The 20,840-nt window shown below is 38.6% G+C and overlaps 1 protein-coding gene across 3 annotated transcripts in view; it reads right to left on the bottom strand.

Annotated features, from left to right (window-relative positions):
• GORASP2 (golgi reassembly stacking protein 2) overlaps positions 1-20,840 on the bottom strand; it is a 38,105-nt gene that overhangs the window by 10,214 nt on the left and 7,051 nt on the right. For 2 of the 3 annotated variants that reach the window (XM_004032771.5, XM_019022378.3), the window contains exons 2-7: positions 8,485-8,565; positions 7,179-7,382; positions 6,632-6,718; positions 5,461-5,591; positions 2,133-2,265; positions 362-485 (exon numbers count right to left, since the gene is read on the bottom strand). In XM_004032771.5, the coding sequence (XP_004032819.2) occupies positions 362-485; positions 2,133-2,265; positions 5,461-5,591; positions 6,632-6,718; positions 7,179-7,382; positions 8,485-8,565 (760 nt within the window). Of the gene's footprint in view, positions 1-361; positions 486-2,132; positions 2,266-5,460; positions 5,592-6,631; positions 6,719-7,178; positions 7,383-8,484; positions 8,566-20,192; positions 20,297-20,840 lie in introns of all 3 variants that reach the window. The other variant, XM_055379163.2, reaches the window with a different exon arrangement.

Raw genomic sequence — 20,840 nt, 5'->3', positions numbered from 1 at the left:
TTAAAATTCTTTAAATTTTTCACTCTGTCGACCAGGCTGGAATGCAGTGGCACAATCACGGCTCACTGCTGCCACAACCTCCAAGGCTCAAGCAATCCTCCCATCTCAGGCTCTCGAGGAGCTGGGACTACAGGTGCACACCACCACACCTGGCTAATTAAAAAAATTTTTTTTTTTTAGAGACGTGGTTCCACTATATTGCCCATGCTGGTCTAGAACTCCTGAGCTCAAGCAATCCTGCCTTGGCCTCCCAAAGTGCTGGGATTACAGGTGTTAGCCACTGTGTCTGGTCAATTTTTAAAATTCTATGCAATAATATTACATAAAATAGACTGAAAACAGAATATATTTTTCTGCACACCTGTACTGAGAACACTACTGACAGCTGGTGGAGTTGAGCTAATAGAAAGTCCAGCCAGACTCTGTTCAATTCCTGTAGTTCCTGATGGTGACAAAGACGGGGGATTAACTGAGGACAGCTGGACCTTCCAAAAAAAGAAAAAAAAAACACAAAGATTACTTAAGTTTATTTAAAAGAAAATATAAATACTGGCTCTTACTTGCCCTGCAGATACATATTTGGTTCACACATGAGCTGTCTGTCACAAGCTTCATCTGGCACGTCTGCCTCCAGACACTCCCTCCTAATTTTGGTACATGTCACGGACCATGCACTGTAAGCATCTCTCTGTCCTGTCACTTCTAGTCTTGAGACACATGGCTTCTACCCCAAGTTGCACATGCTGTTCTTCATACTTCCACACTAGAAGAGATTCTACTCTCTCCTCTTTCCTCACCACCTGGAAATCATTTTATTCAACCTTTAAACCACCACTGCTTTCCTGAATTCCCAGCTGGTTTATTTGTTTTAACTTTCATTGCTCAGGAAAGAAATCAGCTGGAAGTCTTAATACATGATAGACTTCTCAAGATTTCCAACCTCATGAGTGCATTTAATATTTTCTCATCAGTGAATAAATGTGGCAGCCAGATCTCCACTTTTCAGGAGAAGAAAAAAAGGAGTCTATATGGACTCTACAGATGGGTGGTTTCATTTCTGAATAACCCACCTTCTGCAGCTCCAGTGCCCTTCAGTACATTCCGAGACAACCTGTATTCTGGCCCTTTGCCTAGCTGCTAGTCACTGTCATCTTCTCAGACTACCCAAAGAGGTTCAACTGGGAAAGCCCTGATTAGGGCCAGTGGATATGGTGGTTGGGGTCTGAACATGTAACTATATTGGCTCTGGCCATGAGCCAATGTTGGAGGCGAAACTTCCCAGCAGCTCTTCTTTCCTTCCTCTAGAACTGAAGATGGCCAAACTGTGTAGACAAAACCACAGTGGCAGCACCCTTGTCTCTACAACAGCAGCATTTTCTTTTTGGGTATTTGGTTTTTATTTAGTTGTGCAGACAAGAGTTAACTGCCCTGAGATACCTCCTTAAGAAACATTCAAAAGCCCTATAAGCCTGCTCAAATATCTCTTATTCCTTAAAAAGTCTTACTTTGATCCTGTAATAGCCCCTTCACTCCCCTCATGACCCCCACACACATAGCTCTCCTTGTTTTCTCAATCATTTCTTGAAACAATAAGCAACAGCTAGCAGCACCTTTTCACCTATTCACTCTGCTGACCTGCAATTTGTGTTTGTCCCCTGGCAAGTCTCTGAAATTGCTCTCGCCCAGGACATGGTTTTTTTCACTCCTTTCACCTGACTTCTCTGCACTACCTGACATGGCTGACTGTGTTCGATTTCTTGAAGCTTGGTTTTCCCTCTGGCCCCCTGCTGAGCTTCCTTTGCTAGATCTCTGCCCATCCAGATTTTCAAGATGGCGACCCACCCAGACCCAATCCCTAGCAGTACAGGTTTCCTAACAACCATTGGGTTACATTACCCTCTCTTTGCTGATGATTCCCAAATCTGCATCTCTAGCCCTGTCCTTTTTCCTAAAATCCAGACTCACATATCTAACCTCTATCTAGGTATTTTACAGGAACCTCAAATGTAACACAATCAATACTTAACTCATCGTCTACCCTATTTTCATAGTGCTACTGCCATATACACTGAAACACGTGACTTGTTTTGGTAAAAACTTTATGATATACTTAGGTAGGAACATCATCTTACCTCTGTAAACCCATCTTTAAGAGGTGTAATAGGTGTACCAGCCATTTGTCCTGGAAGAGAAATTTTCTTTCCTTCCTCAAATGGGCGTGTAGGTATTCGATGCAAATAACCATATCCAATGCCACATCCTAGGCTATAAAAACATTTTTTTCTTAACATTGTTATCTATCACAGCTTGTATTTCTTTGAGGTGTTTTTTTTTGGGGGCGGGGGGTAACCCAAGAGCATAGATTCAAGTTGCCCTGAACATGCACTCCCTTCTTTGAGATTTTAAAAGATAAAAACAAACAAATTTCTATTCTTTTAGATAATGTCATCTAAGCAGAGGTCTCCCAGACCACCCCACAGAAAACAGCACCCTGCCCTCCACTGTGGATATCACCCTTACTCCTTTATTTTTCAAGCATTCATCACCATCCAACGCACTGCATATTTATTTACTATCTATCTCCCCCAACAAAATGTTAAGGTCCTGAAGGGCAGAGACCTTGTCTGTTTACTGCCTTCATAGCTGCCGGCACATGGCAGACATTTGATGATTATTTGCTAAACAAATGACATCGATACAGCCTTTCCACTGAAGCGCTCTAAGCACATCTGTATAATGACATCATTTACACATTCCATAGTTCTCTTTCAGAACCTGACACAAATCAGTCATGTATGTTCAACCCAGATCTCTTCTATTTCATCCTCCCACTGCCACCAGAGGCATTTTTCTAGTAAGATGTGATCACATTGCTTCTTTCTAGTCTGATGTCTTCTCAACATTCCTTTCTCTTTCCTCCCTTTGGGGAATTACTTCTCTGCTGTTGTGTGCAGTGCTGGTAGGACTGTCAATCAGAGTGTCTGCCCTGCTCAAACCAAGGGCATGGCTCATGGTCAAAGCCAGGCCAATTTCTCTTGCCCATGGCTGCAAACCTTGGGAGTCAGAGAAAAAACAAAAATGGGTTTAGTAGAATGAATGCTGATGACATTGCCAAATACTTCTTCCTATCTAAATCCCTAGAGGTTTTCTGAGTCCTGTCCTTTCTACATCTGGTTCTTCAGCTGTTTCCTTGATTATATGAGCTAATCCATATCATTAAGTATGTTATCTGCTTATGATGGTGACAGCTAGTTTTTACCATTTGAACCCAAAACCCCTTACTGATACAATTATCACAGCCTCAACTGCTCAAAATATATCAGAAGTCCTGACCGTGGTATTTAAGGCTCTCCATAATCAGGTTCCAACTTATGTTTCCATCATGATGTCTTTTATTTCCCAAACAACTTGACAATTTCAGAGTAGGCCATGCATGAATACCTCTGTGCCTTTCTCCTGCCACATCATCTATTATCTCCACTGCCACCAAAAGCTGGGTAAGCAGGCAGTGGCCAACTTCAGCCTTTTAAATTTTATTTATTTATTTATTAAGACAATTTATTATTCTGTTGCCCAGGCTGTAGTGCAGTGGCATGATCTTGGCTCACTGCGACCTCTGCCTCCTGGGCTCAAGCAATCCTCCCGCCTAAGCCTCCTGAGTAGCTGGGACTATAGGTGCATACCACCACATCCGGCTAATTTTTGTATTTTTTGTAGAGACAACGGTTCTTCAGGTTGCCCAGGCTGGTACTGAACTCCTGAGTTCAAGTGATCCACCCGCCTCAGCCTCCCAAAGCGGTAGTACTACAGGCGTGAGCCACCATGCCAGGCCTAGCTCCTCCTTTACCAGTCTGATATGCACAATGATGCTTCATCTCACAATTATTTGTTCCTTCTTCCCTTCTTCCCTTCTTCCCTCACAATCAAAACTGCAATTCAGCCAGGCATGGAAGATCACACCTATAATCTCAGGACTTTGGGAGGCCAAGGTGGGAAGATTGTTTGAAGCAAAGAGTTCAAGACTAGCCTGGGAAACAAAGCAAGGCCCCATCTCTAAAAAAGAGTTTCTAAATTAGCCGAGTACAGTGTGTACACCTGTAGTCCCAGGTACTCAGGAAGCTGAGGCGGGAGGACAGCTTGAGCCCAGGAGTTAAAGGCTGCAGTGAACTATGATTGTGCTCCAGCCCAGAGAGCAAGACGCTGTCTCCAAACAAACAAACAAAACCCTGCAATTCTCACTGGACTGGGATTTAGAGAAATAAAGATTAAATAATTTATATTGATCAATTATGGCCTTTCAGAGGTAGCTACATTTGAAAACAAGGTGCTTATTGATCAAAGTAATTAAGTGGTAATAGACAATGCACTTGAGGCAACAGCAAGACCCTGGGCAAACTTAAAGACAGCCTAAGAATGAAATTAAGAGAAATAAGATTTAATAAATGAAATGTGGTCAGCCTCTGAGGAAGGAATAAAAACAGAAGCACAAAAAGACCAAATGCATGGTCAGAGGCAGACTGAGGAAAATGTTCTGTATGGGCCTAGCTAATGCAATGGCCAACTGACAGTATTAAACACATCAAAAGAAAAAATGTCTTCCAAAGAATGTAGCCAAATTTAGTTAACATAATTAAAAATGAAAGAATATGTGATGTTCTTTGCTGTTGGTCTTCACTGTCCACAGAATCTCTTCCCCCAGTTTGATTCCATGCTCAGCAGGCACTCTTGTGGTACTAATCTGACCTGAGTATTCTTCTAACTAGAGAGGGGGTATTTTTCTATTGCAAACTGAAAATTTGTCATTCAAATAAATATAGCAGCTTCTCTGCAAACGTAGTTTATATGAGGAAGTCCCTCTTGTAATGAATAAATTTTGAATGCCTCGAATAGATCCTATTTCTGGGCATTTACAAACCTGGGCAATGGACAATGATAATTTGATCAAGTTATTGCCCCAGATAGGCCAGACTCTTGGATGACACATCTATCTTACTTTTCTCAAACTGCAACAAGTTAGAATACTTGTGGCGAAACATTCAGCTGGAGAATCTCAGGTAGTGTGGGTAAAGATACTGTGAGCAAAGGGAGGCTTTTCCTGCCTGCAGCAACTAAGTTATCCTTTTCCCAGCATGGGATTAGAACTTTTGAAAACATGTGGAAAGTTTCCAAATTCTAGGCTTTTCTATAATTATGGCTTATGCGCAATAATTTCTCAAATTAAAAAGAAATGCTGTTAGCTCTTAGGTTAGTAAAGAAAAGGACTATAGTATATATACTATGTTCCCTAGACATGTACTTTAAAAAAATTGGTTTCAATATTCTAGACTAGCTCTTCCCTTTTTTAAGAGGAGTCTTATAATAAACCAGTAACTTCTTTCAAAATAAAAACAATCAATGTCTGCAACATATCTGACTGGTATGCTTAAGCAGTCATAACTTAAGTCTAAAAAATGACCTTACCTGCCTTCTCCACCCCATGCAGAATTTGGTGTAATAATCACTTCTCGACAGTTATCAGTGTCTGTGTTGTACACATACAGTTTCAATGGTTTTGCTTCATGTGTTTCGATAAGGCTGAATAGATCTTCAGACTGCAAAAGTGTCACAGGAGAAAATGTTTCACGTTACCATACTTTGGAACAGTGTGTCTCAAACCTGGCTACTATCAGAATCACCTGAGAAATCTAAGAAAAAAATACAGATTCTGGGCCCTGCCCCAGACATAAAAATCACAAGCAGGTTTAATTCAATATATTAATTCAAGCAAAGCCTACTTACTACATACAAGGCTTTATGACCAGTTCCTTAAGATCTAGTTGGCACTCTTAGTACAATTCTTTTACACCCGAGTTCTACATATTCTGCTTTTACTTCCCATTATTAAGACCTGGTTGTCTGGGCACCTCATTTCTCACTCTTTTTCTTTTCTTCTTTTTTTGAGACAGGGTCTCTCTAACTGTTGCCTGGGCTAGAGTGCAGTGGCATGATTTTGCCTCACTGCAGCCTCAACCTCTCAGGCTCAAGTGATCCTGCCACCTCAGCCTCCCAGGTAGCTGGGACTATAGGCATGCACCACCATGCCTGGCTAATTTTTGTATTTGTTGTAGAGACAAGGTCTCACTATGCTGCCCAGACTGGTCTCGAACTCCTGAGCTCAAGCAATTCTCCCATCTCGGCCTCCCAAAGTGCTGAGATTATGGGCATGAGCCACTGTGCCCAGCCTTTTCTCTCATTTTTGATTTAGCAATGTATACTTCCGCTAGCTAAGAGACAAGGAAAAGGATGTAATATAGCTGAGCTAATGCTGTCACTGAACAAAAAGGGGAAGAGAAAATGAAATCAATGAACAATTGAAAATGAGAATTTGATTTAGACTTGAGGTATGCAAAGATTTCTGTATATTACATACAAAATCTGTGCAATTGCCGCACAGTATGTGTTTTTCCTCACAGCTATACCTAATAAGACACCTACCAGATGTTCCATTTAACACCCTGAGGCATAAGTTATTCTTGATCAGCAAAGACTGAAATTTTAACTCTAAATGCAAAGCATGCAAATATCTTTCTCAACTCAAACCTCAATGAGAAAATTTTATATAGTTCTCACTATGAATAAACACACGAATTACCTCATTCATGACTGTATCTGCTCCAATTATATAATCACTGTGTGGTCTAAGACCTGCCAGTGCTGCAGGAGAATTTGATTCCACCTCCTAGAATGACATAAACACACACCCTAAAATTAATATATATAAAATAATCTTCCAAGGTTTATAGTCCAATTTTTAATTATGTTGATTTTTAAAATCTGTATACTTCTGTCTTGCTAGAGATGTGTCAGATGTCGGAAACTACAGAATATATTTTAAACTTCTGAGCATAAAAATTACATAATATTTAACAAATATTTAAAATATTTTTGTAGCTATCTACTCTAACACATCTTATAATGAATAAATCATTAGAAAAAGTTCTTAAACTTGTACATTTGCTTCTCTTCCTCAACTTAAAAAAAACTGATCCATATTTAAAAAGCAATGAATGCTGATTTTTGGCAAAAATTGCCTATTAATAATATCCTTACAATCTTATTAAGCCAGAAACAACCATTGTTAAAACATCTTTCCACACTGCTTCATGAACCTCCAGTAACAGTTCACAGTTGATACGTACCAGCACATGCCAAACATTTTCATTTGCCCCATCAAAGCTGCAGAAACGAATGCTCACTCCCAATAAGCCCTGGCCGCCCCACAGGTTACTTGGTGTGACTGAGGTCTCTCGCAGTTCCAATGTTTTGCTGCTATAGATAAGCATCTTTACAGGCTTTTCAACGTTTGCTTTCAGCAGATCCTTAAGAGTGTCATTGTCTTTATTCTGTGAACACATAGAAATCACATTCCTTAGTAAATAAAAATTTAATGTTAGCTTAAGCATCCTATGGCCCTATAAGAGTAATATTAATAATCAACATAAATAAAACATTCAACAAAGGTTTCACCAACATTTAAATTTTCTTCTATGTAAAAGAATGTCAAGAAATTAAGAACAACTCTTACGTTAGCAACAACTTGAAACTGACTTTTTTCTAATAGCTCATTATGGATTATGGAATTTGCAACCTAACATTATTTAGAATGATCTAGGGCTTCAATGTGTAAAAACAAATATGCCATAAGAAGTCACATTACTAACGAAGTTGTGATGACTTTGATTATAAAAATCTAAAACATTTACTGGGGTTAACGTTTAATTTTGGACTCTATTTCTAAATACGTGCTTTATTAAGAGTTGGATAGAAAAGAAAGTAGAAACAGCATATTAAATATTTCATTTCATAAACAAATAAAGGCCAGATATTGGCCTTTATTTATATGTCAGAGACGTTGTAAGTAATGAACAAAAACTTAAGACTGTTACGAAAAATTAAACCAAGTGGCTACTGTCCTAAGAATTTGCTGAGATCATATAATTTCTTTATCTTAGAACTTTATTATGGGTAAACTCTAAACAAGGTATAAAAAGTGGTTTTAATTTGGTACTTTGGAGCACATCTCCCTGTCTGGTTCTAGTAACATTATTCATATATTGTGAAACTTAGCACCAAGAAAACTGACAAGTTTGAGAGAATGAGATGAGAGAATGAATCTTTCTAGTAATCCATTTGTCAACAACCAACAGAAGTCTGACATCTTTAAAAAGCAATCTTTTACATCTTAATTATTTCTGCTTATAAAAATTAAATATTTAACATATAAAAGACTCCACTGATTCTAGAGACTTCCCTAAGATAATCAGTGGAGCATAAGGTATAATATTCTAGATATTTCAATGTTTATTAATACATGATTATTTCTATAAATTGGCATACTACACATAATGATTGTAACTAATAAATACCCATCTCAGGTCATCTGAAAAATTCCATTTTTGAGAGATTACAAATACTATAGACAAAACTACAAAAAGTTGAACTTACTAATCTTGAACCATTAATAGAAACAATAAAATCAAAGAAAGGCTCCAAACCAGCTCTGTGTCCTGGGGAATTTTCTTGTACCTGCGGAAACAAAAACGACAAAAATAAAAAATGTAAAGCTTAGGTGAAAATTGTAAGCCGAATCTCTCTTTTCAGTAAAAATAGACCAATTTCACTGATAATGAAATACAGTACACGCTAGTTCTCTCATTTCTCTTCATCTCTCCCAGATAATGCCCGTCCAGCTCCCTAAACTCTACCCATTCTTTAAGTTAATCTTCTATTTATATTTTTATTTTATTTCTTTGAGACAGACTCCACCTCTGTTGCCCAGGCTGGAATGCAGTGGCACAATCTCGGTTCACTGCAACCTCTGCCTCCCTGATTCAAGCGATTCTTGCGCCTCAGCCTCCTGAGTACCTGGGAGGACTATAGGTGCGTACCACCATGTCCGACTAATTTTTGTATTTTTTGTAGAGACAGGGTTTTGCCTTGTTGCCCAGGCTGGTCCTGAACTCCTGGGCTCAAGGGATCCACCCACCTCAACCTCCCAAAGTGCTGGGATTACAGGTGTGAGCCACTGCACCGGGCCTAGTTCATCTTCTATATGAGGTTTTCCCTCTGTGGTTCTATTTCCGCACCACTTTCTCCTTTTTTGGGAGAAAGGGGCTAATCCTCTCAGCAATTAGCAGGGGACACAGCAGACAGTTAGTCACTACAATTAAGTGACAAATTCAAGCAATTATTCCTTGACTACTACTAGCAAGGCACCACTCAGTTACAAAGCAAATACAGGCACATAGTCACCTATGTCAAGACATTTATAATCTGTTGAGGAACAGGTGAGAAGAGGAAGGGGCAATGGATACACAGCCCTCTAATCACTATAATGTAAAACCAAACAGGCTAAAGGCTATTTGGTATAAGGTTCTAAGGGAAAGATTAATTCTGACTGAAGAAGCTTCAGACATAAAAAGTGATAAGGAATTGTGGTTTAAAAAGAGGGTAGAACATTCAAAGGTAAAGATGGTCAAGGGGGTAGGAAGGACATCTGAAAATGGACAAAACAGTATGAGTAAACACCCGAAGCAGGAGTCTGAAGAATGAGGATCACAGCATGTGTAGCTAGACAACAGAGTAGTGTGGACAGAAATAGAGAATTACAGACTTTGAAAACTAGGATTAACCCAGAAATCCTCTAATCCACGGATCTTAAATTGAGGTCTGTGGATGGCTTCAGAGAATACTACAGCTCCTGAAATTACACACTATCTTTTATATGAATAGGCAGTTTTCAGGGTGTAAATATTGGTGGCTTTCATCAGATTCTCAAAGGGTTTCTCCATAACTCCAAGAAGGTTTAAAAACCAGGGATTTTGTGCAATTCTTTCATTTGATAGGTTAAAAAAAATTACCGTGTCTTGCTTATGATTCCATAGCTGCCTAATGGTGGAAGTTAAACTCAAACATTCATCTTTTTTATTTTTATTTTTTGAGACAAGAGTCTTGCTCTGTTGCCTAGGCTGGAGTGCAGTGACACAATCTCGGCTTACTGCAACCTCCACCTCCCGGGTTCAAGCGATTCTTGTGCCTCAGCCTCCCAAGTAGCTGGGATTACAGGTGTGCACCACCACCACACCGCCTAATTTTTTTTTTTTTTTTGTAGAGGCATGGTTTCACCATGTTGGCCAGGCTGGTCTCAAACTCCTGGCCTCAAATGATCTGCCCGCCTCGGCCTCCCAATGTGTTGGGATTACAGGTGTGAGCCACTGCATCCGGCCAAAAGTCCATCTTGAAACTATTAGTCTAACAAAAGGCTGGAAAGAAGGGGTAGAGCTACATTTACTGGCCTTTAAATGAAAGAATGAGATTACTTTTAATATAATTCATAGGTTCATAGAATAAAAAAGATTACTTAGCTTCTCAACAACTCAAATGTTTATCATCCCATATTTGATAATGGACTGTCAAATTTTCAAAATTTACAGTAGTAAAATGTTAGTAGCTAGTAACAGAAATATGACAAAAAAGTAAAAAATATAATCCACTCCACATTTTTTTTCCAAAATATTTTCCTAAGGAATTTTTATTCTGCTTGATATTATTAAGTGCTGTCAAAACTATTCCATGGCCAGGTGCAGTGGCTCATGCCTGTAATCCCAGAACTTTAGGAGGACAAGGCAGGAGGATTGGAGTCCAGGAGTTTGAGACCAGCCTGGGCAATATAGGGAGACCCCTGTTTCTACAAAAAAATTAGCCAGGTATGGGGGGTATGCTTCTGTAGTCCCAGCTACTTGGAAGGCTGAGCTGGAAGGATCACTTGCACCCAGGAGATTGAGGCTGCAATGAGTCCAGGTCGCACCACTGCACTCCGGCATAGGCGACAGGGCGAGACCCTGTCTCAAAATAAAACAAAACAAAAAAAATCTATTCCACAAGGACAAAAGTTTGCAATGATATTTATAGGTTGACTTTCTATAATAGTCCAAATAGTTCTATAGTCAGTTTTGCAAATAACAGCAGCAAATGACAGATACACTTTCAACCATATACAAAGCTACAACTATTTATACAGTAACAAGTCATTTTAATACTTTCAAAATGGAACCCAGATTGTTCCTAAAATACATCCCTCTAATACCAGTGTCAATCAGAATTGTTCATTACCTCTTAATGTTACCTTTTATTTAAGCCAAATTATAGTATTGTCTCAGAAGAAGTAAAACTTGATATTCTTCTTTTGATACAGTAAAGAATAGTTGCCCTATATAGACGGTTCAATGTCTAACTCCCTAAAACTGTTTGATCATGTTTTTTATGTTTCCCTGCAAATTTGGGACCAAATCATTTTGTAAATTAAATAAGTTAAATATCAAAGGGATCTATTAAAGGTGTTCAGTTTCTTCTTCTTCTTTTTTTTTTTTTTTGAGACAAGGTCCCACTCTGTCACTCAGGCTGTAGTGTAGTGGGGTGCATTCATAGCTTACTCCTGGCCTCCCAAGCAGCTGGGACTACATGTGTGCACCACCATGCCCAGCTAATTTTTAAATTTTTTCTAGCGCACCGCCACGCGCAGCTAATTTTTAAATTTTTTCTAGTGCACCACCATGCTCAGCTAATTTTTAAATTTTTTATAGAGATGGGGGTCTTGCTATGTTGCCAATGCAGGTCTCGAACTCCTAGTCTCAAGTGATCCTCCCATCTCAGCCTCCCAAAGCACTAGGATTACAGGGGCACGTCACCATACCCAGCTTTTAGTTTCTGTATACTCAGTTTTCTATGGGGGTTATTTCATATTCTGTATGTTATCAAATAAAATGTCTAGGACTCAAAATAGCATATTTATTCTCAAATGACAACTCTGAAAGGTAAAGTAGTGGCTGCCTGGAGTCACAAGAAAAGTGAGGTCAAGTCACAGCTATTGGGGACAAAGTCAGATCAACTAGATGTGAAATGCCTATTAGGTGGTTATCAATTAGATGTGAAAGGCCTCAGGCGTGAAAGGGAATGAACAGCACAGATCCTTAGGCGCCTCCTCAGAGTGGAGTTTCTCATCTAATAAAGCCCACATCTAATCATCTAATTCTCTGCATCTGAATGTTTCTAAAAAACTATTAATAGCATTTTATCTGGAACTCAACTAGGTCACTGATCAATTTCAGACTTTGCCACTGAGACTGCCAGAAGTTTACCTTTTAGTTAAAAACGGCTAAAGACAGCACTTTTATAAGGTAATCACTCATGCAGAAAGCTGACCCTGCATACTGATTCGTACTAGGCCACCCTTATAAAGTTTAAAGTATAAACTTTAGAGTATAAAGTTTAAACTATAAACTTTAGAGTATAAAGTTTAAACTATTTGTCTGAAATGGAAGTTTTCCAATATCAGAAGTATTTTTCCTATAATTCAAAAATGATTCAATAGCTAAATTTGAATTCTAAAATAAACTTGATCCTTTCCCTAGCTCTATTTTTCTATTTCATTTGTTACTAACATCGATTTCCTCTCTGTTTCTAATGGCCCTTGAAATTAACTTCTTTCCTAAATTTATTTACATCATTAGTATCTGCACAATTACATAGGTAGGTATCTTAATTACTGCTAGGAAGTCAGCAGAGAGTGCCCTAGAAAAATCCTCTCTTTGACCCTCATATACCTAAAGGAAATTTCCTATATTTTGTAGCATGGAAAATATGATCTACAACATAGCAAACCAAACAATGACACAGGTAAGTTTCTCTTGCAATGTTATCCACTGACAAGAATCTCCTGGCACGTAATCTCTCAAGCATCAGATTACCACTTCAATACTTTCTATCCCCTATGAGATCTCCTGATTATTAATTTATCTTCGCTTTCTTCAAGTCATCTTAACTAAAAGTCTATATATACTTGGCTCCACAGACCATTTAACATTTATTACTGGGCCAAATATCAAAGCAATTTACAATGAACAGGTTAAATCTGTAAATTTAATAATTAAGGCCAGGCACGGTGGCTCACACTTGTTATCCCAGCACTTTGGGAGGCAGAGGTGAGAGGATCTCCTGAGGCTAGGAGTTCAAGACCAGCTTGGGCAACAAAGTGAGACTCCATCTCTACAAAATTTTTTTAAAAAATTAGCCAGGCATAGTGGCAAGTGCCTGTAGTCCCAGCAACTCAGGAAGCTAAGGTGGGAGGATTGCTCGAGCCCAGGAGGTCGAGACTACAGAGAGTCAGGATCACGCCACTGCACTTCAGCCTGGGCGACAGAGCAAGGCTCCATCTCACAAATAAATAAATAAATAAGATTTTAAAAGATTATATACAGTGAAAAAATAATAGACTTTTAGAGCCAGACTGAGTTGGTTTTAAGCCATGATTTTGTCCAGTTATTAGCTGTGTGAGCTTGGTAAAGTTTATTTACCACGCTGGGCCTCAATTTTCTCATTTGCAAGTAAGGGATAACGCCATCTTCTTCACAAGAATGTTGTAAAGATTCGATGAGTTAAGTTTATGAAATGCCTAGCTAAGTCTCAAGCCTATGATAGAAGGCCAAGAAATCTTAAGCTCATCCTCCTAACTCTGCAATCACCATCTGAGGGTAAATCTTTATAGCTAACCAATTCCTGGACACAACATTATTTTTACAACCATATTAAATACCTTTTACTCTTAAAAAGAAAAAATAAAACTTGTAAAGTGTTAGCAGGAAAGAGAGACAAACCATTTTTTCAAATGTTGCCTCCCACAAATCAATTCCAGATGGATGGTAGCTCTAAAAGGTCAAGGGTAAAACAATAAACGCTGTAGAGAAAAACATAAGAGAATATCTTTGAGACCTTCAAGTTTGCAAAGGCTTCCTAATAAACTGGACACAAAATGCACTAACCATAAACTAAAATAAATTGATAAAGTGAACTACACTAAGAACTTCTGCTCATCAAAAGGTATAATTAAGAAAGTAAAAAGATATAATACATATCCAACAAAGGATCTGTATCCAGAAGAAATCTTGAACTACTGTAAAGCGTTCAGAAAGACAGACAATAAAACCGCAAGATACTATTTCTTGTCCACTGGAATGACCATAATTAAAAAGAGAGTAACAAGCATTGGCAAGGATGTGGAGAAAATGGAACACTCATACATTTGCTGGTGGGAATGTAAAATGGTGTAGCCGCTGTGGAAAACAGTTTGGCAGATCCTCAAAATGTTACACACAAAGTTATCACATGATCCAGCAATTCCACTCCAGGTATACAAATAACCAAGGAAAATGAAAATATATCTCCATGCAAAAACCTGTACACAAATTTCATAGCAGCATTATTCATAATATTCCTAATGTAGAAACAGCCCAAATGTCCCCCAACTGATAAATAGATAAACAAAATGTGGTATACCCATAAGAAAGGATGAAGTACCAATGCACGCTACGACATGGATAAATCTTGAAAACATTATGCTAAGTGAAAGAAGCTAGTCACAGAAGACCATTCAATTAATATGAAATGTCCACAATAGACAAATCCATAGAGACAGAAAGCAGATTAGTTGTTATGAGGGGTTGTGGGTGGAAGAATGGGGGAATGGCTACTAATACATATGGGTTTCTTTCTGGAGTAATAAACAGATTCTGGAATTAGGCAGTGGTGATGGTTGCAGAACTCTATGAATATACTAAAAACCCACCAAACTGTATACTTTAGAAGTCTGAACTTTCTGGTATGTAACTTTTATCACAATAAAGTTGCTTAAAACAGAAAAAAAGACAACCCAATAGAGAAATGGAGAAAAGATTCTAGCAGACACTAAACAAAACAGGATACTGAAGTGATCTATAAATATGAAAATGTGCTCAACTTCAATGGTCATCAAGGAAATGCAAATTAAAACCACAATGCAACACTACTACACATCTATCAGAATGAATGAAATTAAAAAGATGAAAAATATTAAGTGTTAGTGAGGACGTAGGACATTTAGAAACCTCAATTACTGCTGGTTAGAATGCAAACTAGTAAATGACTTGGCGATATCTATTAATATTGAAAATATGCACACCTTTTGACCGTATATTCCAACCTTGGGTATATACCCAACAGAAATGGGTATACACATGTTCTCTAAAAGAAATACACTATAATGTTCATAGTAGCACTATTTATAAAAGCCCCAAACTGAAAACTACAAAAATCCCCATCAACAGGTTAATAAATATTGGCATATTCTCTCAATGGCACCAAATACATTAATGACATGAAAGGTCTACAATAATATACATGAATAAATCTCACAAGCAATATCTGAGCAAAAGAAGCCAGATACAAATGAGTACCTAGCACATGGTTCCCCTTATACAAAGTACAAGAACAGGCCAAACTAATCTATGCTGTTAGAAATCAGGATATTCATCCTGCGGAGGTGGGAGTTGTGCAGGATGTCACTGGAAAGGGATAAGAGGCTGGTTACATTAAGTGTGTTGCTTGTGAAAATTCACCAAGCTATACACTTGTGTGCACTCTTTTAATATAAAGCCTTAAAAGATGCTCCCTGTATCAAAACAAGTATACTGAGGTTACACTTTTTCCAATGCCTTTTTTTCCAATTCTTCTTAGGGCCACACGATTTACTTTGACAATTAAGAAACATAATAAAGCAGCTGAAAATACTAAAGAGCAATTATGCTTACAAAATAATAATTATAAAAAGATATATTACCAAAACATGGACAGGTAGAAGAAATTATGAACACACTAACTGGCAGTTGTAAGGTTCAAACTATACATCTGAGGTTAGCTTACAAAATAAAAACTACAGCAGCGTGAAAGAAATGCTTCTCTCCTAACATTCTAGAAAAAACGGCTGCAATAAACAAGATGATATTTGCTAGACAGTTTTTACCCCTCAACAAGCAAAAATGAGAAGCTTATGATGAAACTGCACAGTAAAGGGGCATCTCTATTACATAAAAAGAAATTTGCATCAATGATTAGAAGCTGGATTTTTTAATCACCAACTTTATAGAAATAATCCCTAAAGTGGTGTCATTCAACTACAGTGGATGATTTCAGTAGGTTCTGAAATCAATTTAGTGTGTCACAAAAGACAAGTATCAAAACACAATATCACAATAGAAAATCTGTCAAAAATGCATGATATAATAAAGGCCTATATTCTTCATGAAATGTAGTATGTACTGGTTGCAATGGAAAATACATTTTTTGGTTTGAGCTACAATAAAAATAAAGTTAGGAAAAGCTGTCCTACAAGATACCGTTAACACTTTTGCTCCATCAAGTTCCTGGTTAAAAAAAAAAAAAAGCAATTCACTTCTTGACTTTTCCCTCCACTTCTGATCCAGTATCATTAAAAGTTTTACCAGATTTAGCCTAAACTTTTCTTTTCTTTTAACACACAGACCTAACTATTGCTTTCCAGTGAAGCATACATCTCTTCTTCCAGGATTAAGAATGTTCAACTACTACTACTTATGCTAGGTTTGGGTCATTTCACATTACCTCTTTCTCTCTTTAATTCTTCACTTGGGGGAGGGAGGAATGGCAGAGTAAGAGGGAAGAAGTGTTTGGGTGGAGTTGGGTGTCAGGGGGCATTCTCCCAACTGCACTGGTCTACTGACTTACATACCTTCAGTTGAGGTATACAGACCTTCTACCTTAAAGTAACAAAGAAAGTAAACCACAAGGCAACTTGCAGCACACAGGATATCACCAGACTACATACTGCACTAGGTGATACACAAAGACACACTTATCCATGTTTCTGGCTGATATGTAAATTATCTTCCTTAAGTTTTCTAACAACGAAAATTTTACTATAAAATTGGCTTACTAGAATGTATAACTGTCTCCTTTTTATTACTACACCATATATTCCTTTTCCACACATAAAATGCAGAAAAGCCCCATTGAATGACTATCTACACTATCATCTCTTCTAACACTCTCCCTCTTGTACTGCTTTTAAAAACAGTGGAGATGTTAAACAAGACTAGAAAATAAATACAATCCAAGCAATACCTAAATGATGACCCACCTCAACTATAAACATAAATCCTCATGCACTATATGTGTGCGTAGGTGATCAAAATGATGGGAAAAGATCTGGGAATGTGATATAATAAAAAGAAATCCTAAATCCTCCGTGGTTATAATAGGCATTTTTTTAGTGAGGAGGGTGAGGGAGCTATAGTAGTCCCCGTTATCTGCAGGGGATATGTTCCAAGACCTCCCATGGATGCTTGAAACTGCAGAGTACCAAACCCTACATATACTGTACGATATTTTTTCCCATATGCAAACACTTATAAAGCTTAATTTATATGCTAGGCACAGTAAGAGATTAACAACAATAACTAATAATACAAAACAGAACAATCTACCACTTATGAACTGTTTATTTCTGGAATTTTCCATCTGATATTTTTGGACCTCAGTTGACCAAAGGTAACTGAAGCCACAGAAAGTCAAACTGTGGATAAGGAGAGACTACTATATTCTATGTCTGCAAATGGGTAAGTTTCCTTATTTGGGTCTTGACACAAATGTGTGGTAAATAATTTTGCAGTAGACTAGAAGAGTTCAAGCCTCACCTGCTAAAACATTGTCTTCACATGTTCTTCCAAAACAAAGCAAAGTGCATGTTCTCCTGACACTAACCCTGACATAATTTTTAACATTCAAGCAATTTAAAATAAAATTGTAATGGCAACTAAAAGGAAATAAAAACCCATTATTGCATAATAGTTTTCCAGAAAAGATCTGTACATTAGAAAAACAACATCGAAAGAAATTGAAGTTTGCTCTAAAAGAAGCAAAAACTCTGACAACTTCTTAACGCATTTAATATTCTTCAAATAACTTAGGGATTTGTTTCTTAGGGAAAGAAAACTTGCTCTGTGACCTTGGGCAAATCAGATTAACTTCTCTGTGCTTTTTTTCTTTTTTTTGAGATGGAGTTTCCCTCTTGTTCCCAGGTTGGAGTACAGTGATGCAATCTCAGCTCACAGCAACCTCCGCCTCCTGGGTTTAAGTAATCCTCCTGCCTCAGCCTCCCAAGTAGCTGGGATTACAGGCGCCCACCGCCATGCCTGGCTAAGTTTCTGTATTTTTTAGCAGAGACAAGGTTTCACCATGTTGGCCAGGCTAGTCTCAAACTCCTGACCTCAGGTGATCACCGCCTCGGCCTCCCAAAGTGCTGGGATTACAGGCCTGTGCTTCTTTTCTTTAGCTGCAAAAATGAGGAGGCTAACTATGTAATCTGTAAGCCTGAATGACCCACCATGAAATAAGTCTAACTGTTGCTAAGCTATCTATAGATTCTACAATGAAGAAAATCAAATACAGCAAGATCATTTTAATTGCACAGACTCTTTCAGCCATTTTAATTAATGTGTGTAGTAACACTGTAGCAATGCAGTGAAAAGGATACTGGCACTCCCCGTTTAAAATTAAAAAACAATTTCCTTAAAAATGAGGATCGGAGGAAATTAACAGGCACCATTTATGTGTGTGCCTAGATGACTAAAATTAATGGGTCAGATCTGACCTCAAACTTACGTTTTAAACAGCAGTAAAGTACAGGTTAGGTACACAGACAAAAAGTAACTGTTGCTTAATCAAATAAAAATACTAAAAATGTTTACAACTACAGTAGTATATTTTAGCTAGTATTGCCACGATACTGGTTCTACACAATAATGCAAATGCTAGTAATAAAGGCATCAGCTAACATTTGAATCCTTATTATATTCCACATTCTAAGTTAAGTGCTTTACATGGAATATCTCATTTAATCCACAGGATGATCAAGGAGGTAGATAGTGTTGTTTTAAGAAAGAGATTTAATAATGCTCAATTGTTTTCATTATTTTCATACACAGTATCTAATGTGTTTTTTAGTGGAAAAGGTAAAAGTGGCTCTGCTATTATCTGCACTTTTCAGATAAAAAGACTGAAGCTTTTCAAAGCAGTTCAAAGGATTGCTCAAGGAAATAGAATGAAGTGATAGAGCTGGCACTAGAATCCAGTTCCCAAAGGTGGTCTCTGGTGGTTGACTATGATAGTTTCTCAATGTACTCATATCCACAAAGATAACAAGATTCTTTCCTTCTGTCTTTATTTTTTTTAGAGACAGGGTCTCACTTTACTGTCTAGGCTGGTCTCAAACTCCTGGCTTCAAGTAATACTCTGCCTCGGCCTCCCAAAGTGTTAGGATTACAGGTGACAGTCACTGTACCAGGTGCTTCCTCCTTTGTTTCCCTTCCCTCCCTCCTTCCCTCTCTCTTTCTTTTTCTTTCTCAAGCTCTCAATATCTTGCCACGGCTACTCTTGAACTCCTGGGCTCAAGCAATCCTTCCACCTCAGCCTCCTGAGTAGCTGGGACTACAGGCACATGCCACAAAGCCTGGATTTTACTTTTATTTAATTAATTAGGGCAGGGATGTGGCTCACAGCTATAGTCCCAGCACGTTGGGAGGCTAAAGCAGGAGGATCACTTGAGCCCAGGAGTTTGAGACCAGCCTGGGCAATGTGGCGAGACCTTGTCCCTTCAAAAAATCAGCCAGCTGTGGTGGTACGCACCTGTAGTCCCAACTACTCGGAAGGCTAGGGAGGGAGAATTGCTGGAGCCCATGAAGTCGAGGCTGCGGTGAGCTGGGACTGTGACACTGCACTCCAGCCTGGGCAACAGAGCAAAACCGGGTCTCTAAAATTTTTTTTTTTTTTTTGTGATGGAGTCTCACTCTGTCACCCAGGCTGGAGTACAGTGGCACCATCTCGGCTCACTGCAACCTCCACCTCCAGGGTTCAAGCATTCTCCTGCCAGCCTCCTGAGTAGCTGGGATTACAGGCATGCGCCATCACGCTGGTCTAATTTTTGTATTTTTTGTAGAGAGGGGGTTTCACCATGTTGGCCAGACTGGTCTTGAACTCCTGACCTCGGTGATCCACCCGCCTCAGCCTCCCAAAGTGCTGGGATTACAGGCGTGAGCCACCGCACCTAGCCTTAAAATTTTTTTAAAAAAATTAATGAATTAATTAATTAATTTTAGAGACGCTGCTGTTACCCAGGCTGGAGTGCAGTGGTGTGAGGATAGCTCACTGCAGCCTCAAAGTCCTTGGTCAAGTGACAATTTTGCTTTTATTGAGACCGGATCTCATTATGTTGCCCAGCATGGTCTTAAACTCTTGGGCCCCCACCTCACCTCAGTCTCCTGATTGGAGTAGCTGGGATTACAGGTGCACATCATTATGCCCGGCTTAAGCTTCCTTATTTCTGACAATGTGCTTGAGCCTTCTCTCATTGATGCTTAAAAAAGAGAGAGAACAAAAAACCCCAGAATAATTATCTTCATGCTACAGTAAATTTATTTGCAATGCCAACAGGGAAATGTACAGTCTCTCAAAGTAACTACTTAGGACTAGGTGTGGTGGCTCATAAGTGTAATCCCAACACTTTGGGAAGCCAAGACGAGAGGATCGCTTGAGCCCAGGAGTTCAAGACCAGCCTGGGCAACATAGAAAGATCTCTCTACAAAAAAATTTTAAAATTGGCTAGATGTGGCAGCATATGCCTGTAAGCTACTCAGGAGGCTGAGATGAAAGGATTAATTGAGCCCAGGAGTTCAAGGCTGCAGTGGGCCATGACCACACCACAACACTCCAGCCATAGTGACAGAGTGAGACCCTGCTTCAAAAAAAAAAAAAAAAAGTCAGTTTCAAAAGCACATATCAAACTTTATATTTCCTAGTTTACATTAGTATTTTATAGTGAATCAATCAATATATATAATCCTTTCACTAGAATATTAAAGTAAGCAAAATGAACACACTGATGTTAACGGTTATTCTAA

Source organism: Gorilla gorilla, chromosome 11, assembly GCF_029281585.2.
Source record: "Gorilla gorilla gorilla isolate KB3781 chromosome 11, NHGRI_mGorGor1-v2.1_pri, whole genome shotgun sequence".
Taxonomy (NCBI): Eukaryota; Metazoa; Chordata; class Mammalia; order Primates; family Hominidae; genus Gorilla; species Gorilla gorilla.
Note: the sequence above shows the minus strand (reverse complement) of the source record. Positions and strands in the feature narration are given on the sequence as shown.